The following is a 15,514-nucleotide window of genomic DNA, read 5'->3' as shown; positions in this document are numbered from 1 at the left end:
CAGAAGCATCAATCCAGGGCACCTTCTCACCTGCAATGACTCCACCTTCTCAAGAAAACGTCCAAATGTTTTCATTTCATTCTTTGAAATGAAGTGGTTGGGACACCACTCTTTAGGGAGTCATCTGAGCTTTTAAGCCTCCTTGATTAAAAGTGTGAGTTATTCTAAAAGGCTTAGAGAACTTTCAACGATGATACACATCAATGGGAATGTGTTCAAAAAGATTTATTTCCTCTCAACACCTTGCTGGGTTGGGGTTACTTCAGGAATTAACAGAACTGTGTGTTTTGTTTTGTGTTGTGTTTGGAGACAGGGTAGACCGCAGTGGGAAGGGACGTAATGGAGAATCACGAAATACCTTGAGCGGACCCTGAGACCTGCTTAGAGTTAGGGGAAAACTGGAGAGGTTCAAGGATAGAAGAACTCAGGGTTGTTCAGGTGTGACATGGGTTACGTGGGCATTTCTGGATTGGTCTGGGAAGGTAAACAACCATTATAATATTGTTACCCTGGAAAAATGCAACTTGAAATCCAAATAACTAACTTGCAAAGCAACTTTTGAAATATCACCCATTCCAACTGAATTCTTAAATGGGAGGCTTCTTATATGGGAACTCAGGAAGAAAGAGAGATCCCCAGGCAGCATTGGGTGTGGCACTGGGAAAACAAAGATAGGTCAAAAGCTTAAAGCATAGAATGAGTTACAGCTGGAAGAACATTTGTCCCTGGGGTCTGAGGCAGGCATGACCTGTTGAAAACCCCAGGCCAGCAGAGACACCTGTCCAGGGCTCCATAGAAAATATTTCCTGCATTTAAGGAGAGGAGGTTTAAGGCACTCGGGCTATGTTGAGTCTTCATTCTAGAATCTTAGGACAGCGTATTCCCTTTTAACTCCTGGGGAGTCCAGGGCCTTGGTCTGAGTTTAGCTTCCTCCTAGGAACCGGGTGGAAAGGAGAGACAGGTAAGAACCCCGCAGAGTCAGGGAAGCCTGGGTTTGAGGAAGCAGAGGGAGGAGACCTGGATCTAGTTACAAAGGAGTTGTAAGACCTAGGGACAATTCTGCGTGCTGGGTGTGAAAGGGAAGGGGGCTCAGGAGGACCGAGTGAGGGCACCGAGGCGGGACGCACGCACCCGGCGAAGGTGCGGTGTGGGCGCCCACGGAGTGGGGGAGCTGGGACGAAAGGGGGACTGCGGTGGGCTGGAGAGAAGCGGGACGGGGAAGGCGCTCGGGAAGCTGTCCCCGCGGCGTCGTGCGCTCCGGGAACGGAGGCGGGGAGGTCTGGGCGGGCGGGCGGCGTGTGACCGCCAAGGCTGCGGCGGCTGGAACAGGTGAGCGGCCGCTGGGTTGTGGGTCCCCGCCCTTCACCGCCAGCGTGCCTCCTCCCACGGACTCTCCCCAGCGCTGAGCTGCTCCGCGGCTCCCCTTGGTTTGGGGTTTTGCAACTGGCTGCTGGCTTTTTTCCCCTCCCCTGTCTCGGTCTCTCCTTCTTCTTTTAGGTTGCTCCACCCCGCCCAGGATCAGGAGAGGGGGAACCAGCCTGACTGCGGCTGCCAACTCCCGCCGAGTGCGTCTGCGAACTCCCGGAGCGGAGTCCCGCGTGCCGGCACCTCCCCGCGGGGCGCACTCTCCTCGCTCCCCCGGGCCCCACGTCCTCCCCCCGGCCACCCTTCCCCACTTTTCCCCCCTTTTCCAATCACATGGCATTTTAAGAATGCCGGAAAGATGGCGGTAGCGGCGGCGGCGGCGGCGGCGGCTGGGCCGGCTGGCGGGGGAGGCGGCCGGGCGCAGCGGAGCGGGCTGCTGGAAGTTTTGGTGCGGGATCGCTGGCACAAAGTTCTGGTGAACTTGAGCGAGGACGCCCTGGTTCTGAGCAGCGAGGAGGGCGCTGCGGCGTACAACGGCATTGGGACCGCCACCAATGGCTCGTTCTGCAGGGGCGCCGGGGCTGGGCACCCGGGCGCGGGCGGCGCGCAGCCCCCGGACTCGCCCGCCGGGGTCCGCACCGCCTTCACCGACCTGCCGGAGCAGGTGCCCGAGTCCATCTCGAACCAGAAGCGCGGCGTGAAGGTGCTGAAGCAGGAGCTAGGCGGGTTGGGGATCAGCATCAAGGGGGGCAAGGAGAACAAGATGCCCATCCTCATCAGCAAGATCTTCAAGGGGCTGGCGGCGGACCAGACCCAAGCCCTGTACGTGGGCGACGCCATCCTGTCCGTGAACGGAGCCGACCTGCGGGACGCCACCCACGACGAGGCGGTGCAGGCGCTAAAGCGCGCGGGCAAGGAAGTGCTGCTGGAAGGTAAGGGGTTAACCGCGCGCGGGCAGCGCCGGGCGCGCACACACCTGCTCGGCTTCCCACCCGCACGCTCACACTCACACCACACTCGACCACGTGCCGACACACCCCAGGGGGCCGAATGTGTGTGTGTGGGTGGGGGAGAGGGCGGAGGAAGTGGCAGCATAGAGTTTTGTCAACTTTTACCCACCCTGGGGGCAATTTGTCTCCAGTTCGCAGGGTTGGCTTTAACCCAGGAGGGGTGTATGGAAAAGCGAGGCTAGCAGGGTTTCCCAGCCGGATTGCCTGCTTAGTATACGTTGTTTCATTTTTGTCTGCGAGTAATCCTGGTAGAGTGTAGGGATTGGGATATGGAATCGAGAATGAAGGGTGAACTTAGAATATTCCTACATCCAACGTTGCCAAGCAGGGCTACTGCGTAATTGCAACTCATAGTTTTCCGCTTTGGCAAAATTTCCCACTCTAAAGCCTGGGCAACCCAGCAGAAGAGGATTGACTCATAAAGGGGTGAGAGAGAGGTGGCAATATTGTGAATGCTAAAACTCCGACTATCCTTCTGGACGTTCCCCCTGCAAATGGGGGACTAGGGTTATGCCTGGAGAGTTGTGTCAGGGGCCAGGAAATATGTTGTTGTTTTGGGGAAAATTCACTTTCCCTGCCGGGCATCTGGCCGGTCAGTCTGGATTCCAGGTTCCTCTGGGTGGAGAGCTGGTGAAGTGGTTTTTCTGGCTGCGTTTTCTGGAGCCCTTTCTGAGTGGTGTGGAAACAACTTTGCATTTGTAAACAGTTTCCCCTGCGTGTGAGGAGCCTAGAAACTACTCTCTCTCTCGAGACAGATCTGATGTCCCCAGTCCCCTCATTATTGAATGTGAATGGAATAGGAACCACCTATTTACAGTTTTGCACTGTTCATGGCTACGCTGAGTTATGTCGGGGAGAAGGGCATATGGTAGTAAACTGAGTTCTCCTGTTTGGCTACAGCTGCATTTCTCACTTGTTTCTCTTCTCTTTAGTGCTGTGTACATACCTCTGTCAGCACTAATAACGTGTAATTATTTTATCTATTTACTCAGCCTAGCCTAGCTATAGATTGCGGTATCTGGAGTCTTTTATTTAGCGGTGGATCTCTCTTGAGCTTAGTTGCTCCATGTCATACATGCCGAGTAAACGAATAAATGAACCTATAGCTATTGAAATAGACTATTTCATCTGAGACCATGTAATATGGTGATTGATTTAAGCCCTAAAGACGTAAGTCAATTTCCTGCTTACCTAGTCGTGGCACTGGTGTGTGAAACTGAGAAAGTTTAAAGCAAGGGTGCCAGCATCACTAGTGTGTGACAGCTGATGCAACTCCCTGGTATGTCGTGGCCCACCTCCTGGCCCACAATACAGAGAAGTTCTCCCCCACCAACCTTGTTTGTCTAGAGGATTTGCGATGTCTTCATAGTCAATTACCACCCTGGACCCGGAAAGTGGAAAGCTATTTGCTTTGGCTTGATGATTAACATAACAGAAAAAAAAAGTTTTCTTGACTCCAGTGTGTGTTGGTTTGTGTGACAAGGGGCAGGTGGGATCTGGGGCAAGTGTTATTTGGACTATAAACTGTTGGGCACCTGCTCAGTTTGCAATACTTACTGTAAATACCGGGGTAGGGGTTGGGGGTGGGGCGGAAGGCGGGTCATTTTATTTTAGGTACTATCCTTTATTTATGTCCCTACTTTTCTTCCTCTGCTTGCTTTCAATTTAACGAATAATTACTTGGCAAAGAGGTAAAAAATATCTCTCACCCAAAAAGAGGAAGAAATTTCTCTGCAATTGAAAATAAACTTAGAGAAAGAAAAAAAATCAAGCAATTATGTGACTTTCAGTTTCTTGAAACAGAAACTGAAAAGTGAGTTTGGTAAAAACCTCTAACATGACATTCTTAGAACACTTTGTCATTTGTCATAGGCAGGACCTCTGGAGAAACCCTGTGGGTCTCCTAGATATGAACATTTTTGGCTCAGTGTAGCAGCCTTATCCTCAGCCCAAGTTTTTCAAAATCAGCTGCTATTAAGGGAAGCGGAGGCCCTGCTCAGAACAGTGTCTCTTATTCTGAGCCAAAGTGTTCGTTCTCAATGCAATGGTAGTCATCAAATACCATCAAGTCAAATATCACAATCCTCTCTTTTGTAGCTTAGCCTAATACTGGGATTCCCAGTTGAAGGGGCTTATTAGGACCACTTCAAGGGCTTTTTAAAAAGACATACCTACTTCTTCATATTCTAACATGCAGTGTGGATTCCAGAGTTTCTACATAGGAGAGGTTTTGAAGATGTAATCTGGTTACATGACAGGGCAAAGGGAAATGTTTTGAAGGTACATTTGTATAGCAAGTACACCCTTTTTTCCGCCTAGATTCCTTTTTGTTTGTTTATTGGGGGAGTAAATGGAGATTAGTTTAGTACTCCAACCACCGCCCACACGCACCCCACTGCATGACATGCGCCCCCTGGTGGAGAGCTACTACCTCTACGAGTGGAACACCCTGTAAAGTGAAACCCTGGAAGTTTCAATGCCTGCATTCTAGGCATAGATTCCGCCACAGAATTAACATAACCTCCCTGAGTCTCAGTGTCTTCATCCGTGAGATGGGAATAAGGAAACCTGCTGGACCTGCGTACTTTACAGGACTGCTGTATGGAAGAACACATTGAGAATGAAAGGCGTGTATCAAATATCTGCTGCAAGTAGTTTTACAGTTCAAATGAAATGAACATAAAACTGTCCCTTCTCAAGGACAGTCCTATCTTTTTCCTTTACTGGAGTTTATATTTCTCATTTTTATAACACTTTTTTTTTTTTGTACTATGGTGTAATGCTGGGAGACCATTCCTGTGGGACCACAGGAGTTAAACAGAATTGGAGAAAGAGAATCACATCAATAGCTAACATTTCTTGAGCACTTAATATGTGCCAGGCTTTACCTGTTACACTTATAGTAACTGAGGCCAGTACTATTGTTATTGTTTATTTTACTGATGAGGAAATTAAAGCTTACAGACATTAAGTTTTTTGCATAAAGTAACATAGTGGCCAGCGCGGTAGCTCATGCCCGTAATCCCAGCACTTTGGGAAGCTGAGGTGGGCAGATCACAAGGTCATGAGTTCAAGACCAGCCTGGCCAACATAGTGAAATCCTGTCTCTACTAAAAATACAAAAATTAGCTGGGCATGGTGCCCCATACCTTTAATCCCAGCTACTGGGGAGGCTGAGGCAGGAGAATCTCTTGGATCCAGAAGGCGGGGGTTGCAGTGAACTGAGATCATGCCATTGCACTCCAACCTGGGCAACAGAGCAAGACTCCATCTTAAAAAAATAAAAAATAAAAAATATAAATATAAATAATGTAACATAGCCAGGAGCATTCCAAATCTATCTGACATAAAAGCTTATACTTTTAACCTCTAGGCAATACTGATGCTCTGAGCTTCCACTTGGAACTGTGTACTTGAACCGGTTGGAGTTATTGGGTTCAAAGCATTCTTCCGCCCCACTCCTGAAGTGCTGGGGACAAATCAGCAGGAAACAGCAATTGTGTGGGCCACTCAAAAGGGAGGGACGGGAAGGAGGAGTGAGTCTTAAAAACCTAATGCACCAAGTGTCTACTGTCAAAACGAAGCTGCTGTAACATGACCCAGCCCTACCATGGTTAAACACATGGCCAGCAAGGAGACTAAATGTAATCCAAACGTGAATAAACTCTGCCAGTTAAGCCAGTGTTTAGCCAATATTCATTAAAGTTAAGATCAGAAATCTTCACACCACAAGCTCATTTCTCATTTTAAGGGGTATGGGCAGGGGCTGCACATCCAGCCATGCAGGTATTGTACCTGTAATTCCAGCAACAGCATTCACATAGACCATAGTGTCAGTGGCACCCTCTGGAGCTGGGCACAGTGCACCTGCACAAATGTCCTTGGCAGCTCCAGGTCAGGAGGGACAGAGGAGTTTTTTGCTCTTAGATTGATAGTAAAATAGTATTTTGAAATAGGTCAACTTTTTGTAACTGAAGCTACAAGGAAATTAATTTATCCATAACTTTGTTGAGATCAAGAAGTTCAGAATCTTCTGGAAGACTCATGTTGGAGTATGGAGGTGGGGGTGGACTGAATAATCCCTTGATCCCAAAGGTCTCCTGTGGAACTGGACTGGAAAAAGTGGAAACTCAAAAGAAGAAAGTCAAGGACAGTTGTTGACATTACCCCTGTCCATTAGAGCTTCCCCTTCAGCAATGCCCCCCTGGAATGTTTGCCTGAGATGGTCTGGAACCTCACTGTCACAGTCACTTTCTCCAACGGTGGAAGTGGGAGTGATCAAGGAGGAAGATGGGAGCAAGGGAGGGGCAGTGATTTTCTGGAGTAAAATATCAGGATTGGATTTTAAGGATTTTAAGGAATTTGAATTTTAAGGAATCTTACTTTATTTAAGATGTACAGATTCTTGAAGAATACCCAATACCCTGAGATTCGCATCTTGAAACCTAGGTTTTTATCTTCTACTAGTTTCACTTTTACAAGAAATTTCATCTTTTTAGGACTTAGTTTTCTTTACTGGGAAGCATAAGGAGCTGGGTTAAGCCATCTGTAAACCTTATTCTGTCTTAAATCCTATAAACTCAGACCCGGTGCACATCACTAATAACAAAATTTTAACACCCCTCTTATTATTGTAAAGTGAATTTCACAAATAACATAGCCTAACTCTAATTTAAGTTTAAACATCCATAGAATGCCCTACTAGTAATATAAAGGAGAAATAAAATAAATTGTTAAAACAAAAACCATATTTCAATAGATAAATGCATGGACACAACTACACCAGAGGTCATAATGAAAGAGTTAGATGCTCGCACCTTTATGTTAAATCACTACCAATGCACAGCTGCACATGAAGATGAGTAGGGCTGTGTGGTATCACTTAGGAGCTAGACAAGCCTTTCACTGTGAAGGACTGCCCCAGCTGTTCCAGGATGTCCAGCTTCCCTAGCTTCCTTCACTAAATGCCAGCAGTGTGACACCCCTTCTCTACTTCATCGCTAAAAAGCCTTTGTAAGTTTCTGAACTGCCACTGGGAGGGAGGTGTGGACCCTCCACCTTCTTGAGAACTGGTGTCCTGTAAGAATGCTAATTCTGCCTCATCACTTTGTAGTGCCTAACCTTTTGCAAACTCTTTTTCGAATGTAATAATAGCGAACACATGCAAAACACTGTACCACATGCTGTTTTAAGCACTTTACACGGATCAGCTCCCTGGATCTCAATGCTATTAGTATCCCTCTTTTACACACAAGAAAACTGAGGCAGAGAGTTTAAGTCACTTGCCAAAAACACACCGTGAATAAGTGCGGAGTCTTAGGTTCAAGCACAGGTCTTATAGCTTTTAATCCTCATAAATGGGCCTAGGAGGTAAATAGATAAGGGATGCTTATCCCCAATTTGTTGATCAGGAAAGGGAAGCTCCAAAGGTTGGAATGATTTGTCATCATTGGTCTTCTGTTTTCTTATCTGGTGTACTGGTTTTCTATTGCTGCTATAACAAATTATTAGAAACCCTAGTAAATGGAAACAACACACATTTATTACAGTTTTTAAAGTCAGAAGGCTGACACAGGTCTCACTGAACTAATGTCATTAGCAAATCTTTATTCCTTTCTGGATGTCTAAGGGAGAACCCCCCTTTTTAAAAATCTTTTCCAGAAGATCCTAGAGACCACCCACATGCCTTGGCTATTGGTCCCATTCCATTTCTAAAGCCTGCAATAGCACCCTAAATCCTTCTCATATCAAATCACTCCAGCCTCTTTTCTGCTTCCCTTTCGTTTTTAAGGACTCTTGTGATTACTTTGGTCACTAACAAACACACCAGGATAATTCTCTATTTTAATGTTACCTCATTAGCAACCTTAATTCTATCTTCAACCCTAATTCCCCTTTGCCACATAAGTTAACATATTCACAGGATCTGGAGAAGACTAGGATGTCGGTGTCTTTGGAAGTGGGGGTGGGCACTCTTCTGCCTACTAAATCTAGTTTGCTGAAGTTGTAATGGTAAGAAATGTCCAGGGTAGTCATTAGATGACGAACCGCACCTTTATAAACAATCACTTCTTCTCTCATTGCAAGAGAGTTTCTCATTGATTTACATATTTGCTCTTTTATCAAGTAATTTATTGAGTGTCCTCTATGTACTATGAACTATACACTACTAGGATATTGCCCTCGAGAAGCAACATTCTCCTGACAGATGCAGATAAGCACCATGCAGATACCTATAAGAGGGAGGAAAAATGGCTACATTACGGGTATTAGGAGATGCTGTGGTAGCCCGTGGGAGGGGTATCTGGTCTGTTCTTGGACAGGGCAGTATAGAAGGCAAATGCCTTTAGGCAGCCCAAGAAAGAGCTTGGGCCTCATCTGTAGCTCAGTGTGGCTAACGGGGCAGAATGTGACCTTCAGACTTTGCTGAGGGGGAAGAGTGGGGGAAAAAATTAAGAAATTGAGGATCATGCCTTGGGGGGCTTATTACAGAATTGGATTTCAGATTGAGGGTAAAGTGTTTTAAGCAGGGAAATGTCGTGCTCAGTTTTGCATTTAAGGCAGATTTCCCTCTAGAGTAACATGAGGTTGGTAAGGCCCTAGTGAAATGGAAGTGCCAGAGAGTAGGAAGACACCTACTAGGTGACTAGTCACTAGGTGACTTCCTACTCTCTGGCACTTCCATTTTACTGAGCCTTTCCAAACAGGAGCTGGAAATCAGGTGATCTAACACCTCGTCAGGCCCATCCTGCTCTATACTACACAAACTGAAGACACTGTGAGGTGGACAATAGGAAGTTAAAGAGGTATAAGGCGTGGCTTCTGGTTTCAGGGAGCTTCAAGTAATTGAGGAGGTAGGGCATTTGAGGCTGACTATGAAGTACTTGAGCCGGTGATGAGCGATACATGTTAGCCTTTAGCACAGTGCCTGGCACATATTAGGCTGTTAAAATGTGTTAGAAAGGAAAAAATGCTAAAGGATGGATGAATGGATGGGTGGAAGGAAAGAGGAAGGAATAAAGGGAGGGAGAAAGGGAAGGAGAGAAGGAAGGAAAGGAAAGGGGAAGGGAGAAAGAAAAGGAGGGAAGGGAGAGAAAGAATTGGAAGATTAGTTGCTCGTTTTATGACTCCCATCATCCACCACTCGTACTACTGGACTATGGTGGTAAACATTAGACGTGGTGTAATGAAAGCTATACCTTGCTCTGTAGAGGAGTAAAAGAGTGACTTTATAGACCTAGGAAACATTTAATGTAAGCCAATTTTGAAAGATGGTTGATGAAAGAGGAGCCAGACATGATTACAAAAGGTATAGGTAATGTAATTATCCTTTTAATGTTATACAGTATTTATAACCAACTTTCTTTTGAACCCCCATGGCTCAGGGACCCGCTAGTCTGAATATGTAAGAACACTTTCTACCTGAGGAGATGAAAACTGTCTGCTTAGATATTTTAATTGCTTCTTTTTTAAGCGTAGGTAGCAATGTGAGAATTCAGACCATTTTCCTTCCTTGAAGCTCATCAGAACAGCCCTTCAATTCCTTATTTCTGCTGTGGTTGGGTAACGCTCTTCATGTTCAGTGGTGCATTTTAGCAGTCACCCCATGGAGTGTGTATTAAAAATAACTCACTCCGCATGGCTCCATATTTGTGAAAAGCTTCTAGCTGAACCTACCAGTGGTCTGGTGAAGGAAAATTATTCTGTGGTAGCTACTGGCCTACTAGGCGTTCCATTTCAAATGATGCACTTCAAAGCTGTTAATGTTTTCTAAAAGCCACAAGTTCCCCTGCATTTATATCAAGTGTTTTATATACCAAACCTCATTACCCACTTCACTGGCCTTGACCTTTAATGATGCTTGCCTTTAGCTCTGGCCTGCAGAGTTAAGACTTAAGACAAAAATATGTCATACCCACCACAAAATCAATGCCCAAACAGACTCGTGCAAGGGAGCACCGCTCTCAAACAGGGATAGACAAGATGGAAAAGCTTATGATTAGTAGTGATTATGATGGAAATTAAAATGACGACCCATACTTTTTAGCTCAATACGTTTTTAAAAACGACTACTTCTACCTGTGGTTTGAAGCATCATTCTTTGCATGTTGGTGAGTGTGGAAAGATATATCTAAACTGACTGGTTGGTGAGTATCACTGCATTTGATATATCCTGTTTATTTGCATTGCTGTTCAAACTGCCATTGTTTCTTCCTGTCACAGTTTTTATTAATTAATTAATTAATTTTTCTCTTCTCAAAGCAGGTTAGTGCAGTGGTTTAGAGGATGGGTGTTAAATTTACTCTGCCTGGGCTTAAATTCCTATTCCATTATTTCTAACTGTGTGCAAATTACTTAACTACAACTCTCAATTTCTTAATCAGTAAAGTAACTTTCTTCTTCGTAGGCTTGTTCTGAGGAGTAAGGGGATTATGTATGTAAAACAGTTAACTCGTTGCCCAGAATTTAGCAAGTCCTAAATTATATAATCTGTCACATCTCATGCTTAGCTAAGTATTATTTTCCAATAGAGTTCAATTGTATAAGTTATAGGGTTTAATCATATGTTATATAAAGTCGTTTGGGGGTGCAAGGAACAATTTGGGATTTGCCATATAGGGAATGAAACAGTGTAACGAATGACCAAGGCGAGGTTGTTTGCTTTGTGGGGTAAGAGTTATGATTCCACACGGGTGTTTTTTGTTGATGATTTTTAAGCAGTATCAGATGTTTTCCATCAACCAGACCACAGTGTAGGCTGCTGTGGGTTTTGGTGGGCAAATATGAAATCTGTATTAAAATGCTGGTTGTGCAGAAACACGCAGGAAACTATTTTGTAAAGGGAAAGCCAACACATAAGGATTTAACCTACACAGCAAAATTCAAACTTCTTTGAAAGTTTGCATTTTCGATTACTTCAGTCTTCCAATAATTATGGAAATGTGGAAATATTATTAACCAAAAAAACCAAAATGTTTCTTTTATTAAGACTGTTAATTTATAAAACTTCTTTCTATAAATTTACATAAGTGTAATAACATAATTGTTATTAAACCAACTTTAGTTTTTTGTTCTCTATTTAGTTCTGTGCTTCATGAAATCCCAGAGGCCATCCAGTGGAAGACAGATCATTGTTTATGTACCTTTAAGAAAGAAAAAACTGTCTTCAGTGGGGGATCTAATAAGATAGCTGATTAAAATTGGGACACCAAAGGGTTCTCTCTCCAGTGCGGGGAAATGTGAGAAATAGGCCCATCACTCAGACAGGCAACTTGCAACACAGAAACTTGTAGGTCTCAAATTTGGTCCCGGTAGAAGGAAGGACAAACATCTTCCCTGAGATTTTGATTTTACAATGTCATTGTGAATTTTTTAAACAATGTTCGGATAGTGCATTTAATGTAAAGTGGTCTCAGGTGGGGAGGCCCCTGAACAAATGATAGGAGCAGCTGTGAATACTCTCTGGAAGAACTCGAGTTCCATCCAAGTCTCCAGGGATTTTAAGACGTCAGCAATTTTCAAGGACATTCTCAAAATCAGAGATGATAAAATATGAAAAAATTGGACAGTCTGAATTGACTAAATACGGTGCATAATAGTCATACAATATTGTGACAATTATGAATTTTGACAATATTTGTAAGGTGAGATCTTGTTAATAGATTGAAGCAAAATTTTCATTCCATTAATTTCATTAAGGAATGAAATTAAACTCCTTTCCTTCTAAAATAGAACAGTCTGGAGGACAGACAGGTGTAGAGTAATACATTACATATATATAAGTTACAAATAGATTTAAAAAACAATAATAAATTATGAAGGAATGAATGTTGCCACAGAACTTACAGAATGACCAGAGAAGTCATTATGGATATCTGAAATTGAATGGAATGTTTCACAGAAGAGGTGAGTGATTTACATAGTAGAGTTACATTAGCAAAGTGAAACTTAAAATATAGGCAATTATTTGGTTCTTTGAGGCCTTGCATTTCAAATACTTTCATCTGAAATATTCTTTCATCTGCAATGAAAATCAAGGTTAATGATTTTTTCTTGCTTGCTTGTAATATTCCTATATTTTCCTCTGTTCTCTACTTCATTTTTAGAATTTTTCTAAATCAAAATAACATATGATTATAGCATTTCTTTGCATACCTTGCTCCACACCCTCTTCTGCCAAGAATATTAGACTATATATATCCCAGAATACAAAACTTAGAATATTAAAATGTATATTCAAATATTAAAACACATATTCTAATATTTTAATCTATATTCATATTAGAATATATTTTAATATTCTAAGTAATATGCTTATACTGCTTTTTCTTGATATATCAATTCTAGGCATTATTAACTAAATCAGTCTATGTTTACAAAATTATGACCATGACAGTATCATTCCATTTTTTAGCCAAGTAGTATCTATGATTAAATTTCTTGGAGTTATTAACCACTTCTTAGTTTTCTGTGTGCTTAGTTTTTTTGTACTTATCCAATTTTTTTCTTTCGAATACAACAATAGATTTATTAAGTTTCCAGCAGTAATTTTACTTTTTTAAAGTTCATGCATATCAAATAATCCACAATTTTTTAAATAAAAAAATTAAAATTCTGTATAATTTTTTTTTTTTTTCCTGGAGCCCTGCTACTCTGGACTGGTCCCATCTAGGTCTGATGCATGACCATCCTCCTTGAGCTGTCCTTGGCTTTCTCCTGTGTCTATTTTCCTGGATCCATTGTTACTTTTTCTCTGAATTCCCTAGTTTCGCTGGAGCACATTTTTCAGTGACTTCCTGAGAAAGATTTTGGTAGGTAAGTATCTGAAAATGTCTTTAATCTCTCACTGGATGGATAATTTGAGTATGATATCCTAAATTAGCTGTTGCTTTCCTTCAGCACTTTCCAGAGTTGCTGACGAGGAGTTGTATGGCATTTTCATTCTCTTTTAATAACCTTTTTTTAAATCACTAATTGTCTAAGTTGTGTAAAGTTGGCATGGGGCTCTTATTAATCAATTTGCTAAGCATGTGATAGACACTAATAAGCTAAAGCCATGACTCTTACACTATGTGTGGAGGTTCCCCTGGGTACATAGGGTGTCCCAATGAACTTGCCAGGATGCCAGGGACTGTTTTACAATTTCAAGGAAGATGTAGCAAGATCTTCTGGACACCAGACAACCATAAGTTGAGTTTCAACATAAGATTGCTACATTCCTTCAATGATGTGATATCTTTTAACTCAGTTTTCTGCAGTACTGTGATTTTTCAAAAAGTCATGAAAATTAGCATGGAACAGGAAATGAGAGTGGTAATATCTATTATAGTATAATTTCAAGGTTTGAAAAGTTGCATAATGCCCAGTAGGTGTCAAGTTTTTGGTACCTAAATACTTACTGTTGTTTGGGCCTAAGTACTTAATAAATAGACTCGTTAGGTATTTCTTTGGGCCCCAAGCGTGTCATGAAAAAATCACTAAGACATTAAGGGCACCGTTTACCAAAAAAGTTGGGACCTCTGAACTGAAGACTCTTACACTATCTGCATGTAGAAATCCTATTAACTGAATGTTGGACTCTCCATATTGACCCACTAATAAACTGCTTTTTGTTGCTATCTTATCGTTTCTCCAATTTTCCTTCATTTCTGTTCATGCTGGAGAATTATTAGATTTTTATCTACAACTCTTGTATTGATTTTTCATTCCATCTATCATATATCTAAGTTCCCAAACCATTTTCTTGTTCTTTGATTGTTCCTTTTTTATATAGCATCCTCTTGTTGTTTTGTAGACACATTATCTTTGCTTGTCTGTCTGAGCATATTAATAATAGTTTTTTGAAGACTTTTTTGCACCAGTATTGACTCAGATGTCTCCAAGTTCCTTTTTCTCTGCTTCGTTTTTGAGTGTGCTATGCATATCTGATAATTTCATCTATTTTGAGATTTGTTCCATCTTTGTGTACCCCAAGAGACAGAATCTGAAATGAGGATCTAAGTGCAAGAAGTTATTTGGGATGTAATTCTAGGAAACACTGGTAGTAAAGTGCAGACATGAGACAGTGAAGGGAATGAACCAATAAAGGCCCTACTGTTAGTTGCTCAGTCCCTCTAGAGCTCAGCATGTCCCAACTGAAAGTGAGTGAGAAAGCCGGTAAAGTGGATCTTTACCCTCTTTGCGTTAGGGGTTGCTTCTGGGACATTAACTCCCTGGCCAGCATCTCCATGAGGGCTGTGTGTACTCCCAACAAAAAGATGCCCTCAGGGAGAGAACTGAAGGTATTTTCTGTAAGCAAGCTTCGGCCTGTGGAGTTGAATGCAGAGGAGACATAACATGCTAACGTTAGGCTTCATCATAATCACATTCCTTATTCTAAAAGAGTTCAGAGGAAATCATGGTGGAAGGTGTATTGCACGCAGCCCTAGACACATTTTCATCTCAAATCTTTTATAAAAAGCTGATTCAGACATGACCAAGATTGAATACATTATCCTTAGGAAGACTTGCAAGACAATATTTTGGGCCACCTATACCAGATTTTTAAAAACTTCTTGGAATGCATGGCTAGCAGAGTGTTTGTGAAATCCAGCCGATTGCCGATTGCACAGTTCCTGTGAGTACATTATGTACAAGTTAGATTCATTGAACTAAACAGGAGTACTGTGTACATCAAGGTTTCTCAACTTCGGAGACAGTGACATTTTGGATCAGATAGGTCTTTATTGTGGAGGCTGTCCTTTGTATTATAGGATGTTTAGCAGCATCTCTAGCCTCTACTCACTAGGTGCAAGTAGCATTATCTTTTTCTAATTGTATTAAACAAAAGTGTCTTCAGACATTGACAAGTGTTTTCTGGAGGGGCAGAAAGTCCCCATTTGAGAGGCACTGGTGTACAGCCTACAGCTCTGGTTCTCAAACTTCACCACATATTATGGACACTTGGGAAGCTTTCAAAACCCTCATGATTGGATCCTTCCCCAAGAGGTCCTGATTTTAATAGTTTGGGGCCTTAGAAGGTTTAAAATTTCCCCCAGGTGATTCTAATCTACAATCAAGGCTGGTCATTAACTGTAGGGCAGCGAAACTTACTGAGTGTAAGATAATCAGATATGGTGGGGCCTGTGTTAACCTGGGCA

At 42.6% G+C, this 15,514-nt stretch overlaps 1 protein-coding gene across 1 annotated transcript in view; it reads left to right on the top strand.

Annotated features, from left to right (window-relative positions):
- The first annotated feature begins 714 nt into the window (after positions 1–714).
- SNTB1 (syntrophin beta 1) overlaps positions 715–15,514 on the top strand; it is a 277,719-nt gene continuing 262,919 nt past the window's right edge. The window contains exons 1-2 of the mRNA XM_025393674.1: positions 715–961; positions 1,498–2,297. Of these exons, the coding sequence (XP_025249459.1) occupies positions 1,724–2,297 (574 nt within the window). The 5' untranslated portion in view covers positions 715–961; positions 1,498–1,723. The remainder of the gene's footprint in view (positions 962–1,497; positions 2,298–15,514) is intronic.

This window comes from Theropithecus gelada, chromosome 8, assembly GCF_003255815.1.
Source record: "Theropithecus gelada isolate Dixy chromosome 8, Tgel_1.0, whole genome shotgun sequence".
NCBI classification, from domain to species: Eukaryota; Metazoa; Chordata; class Mammalia; order Primates; family Cercopithecidae; genus Theropithecus; species Theropithecus gelada.
This window is presented reverse-complemented; position numbering and strand designations above follow the sequence as displayed.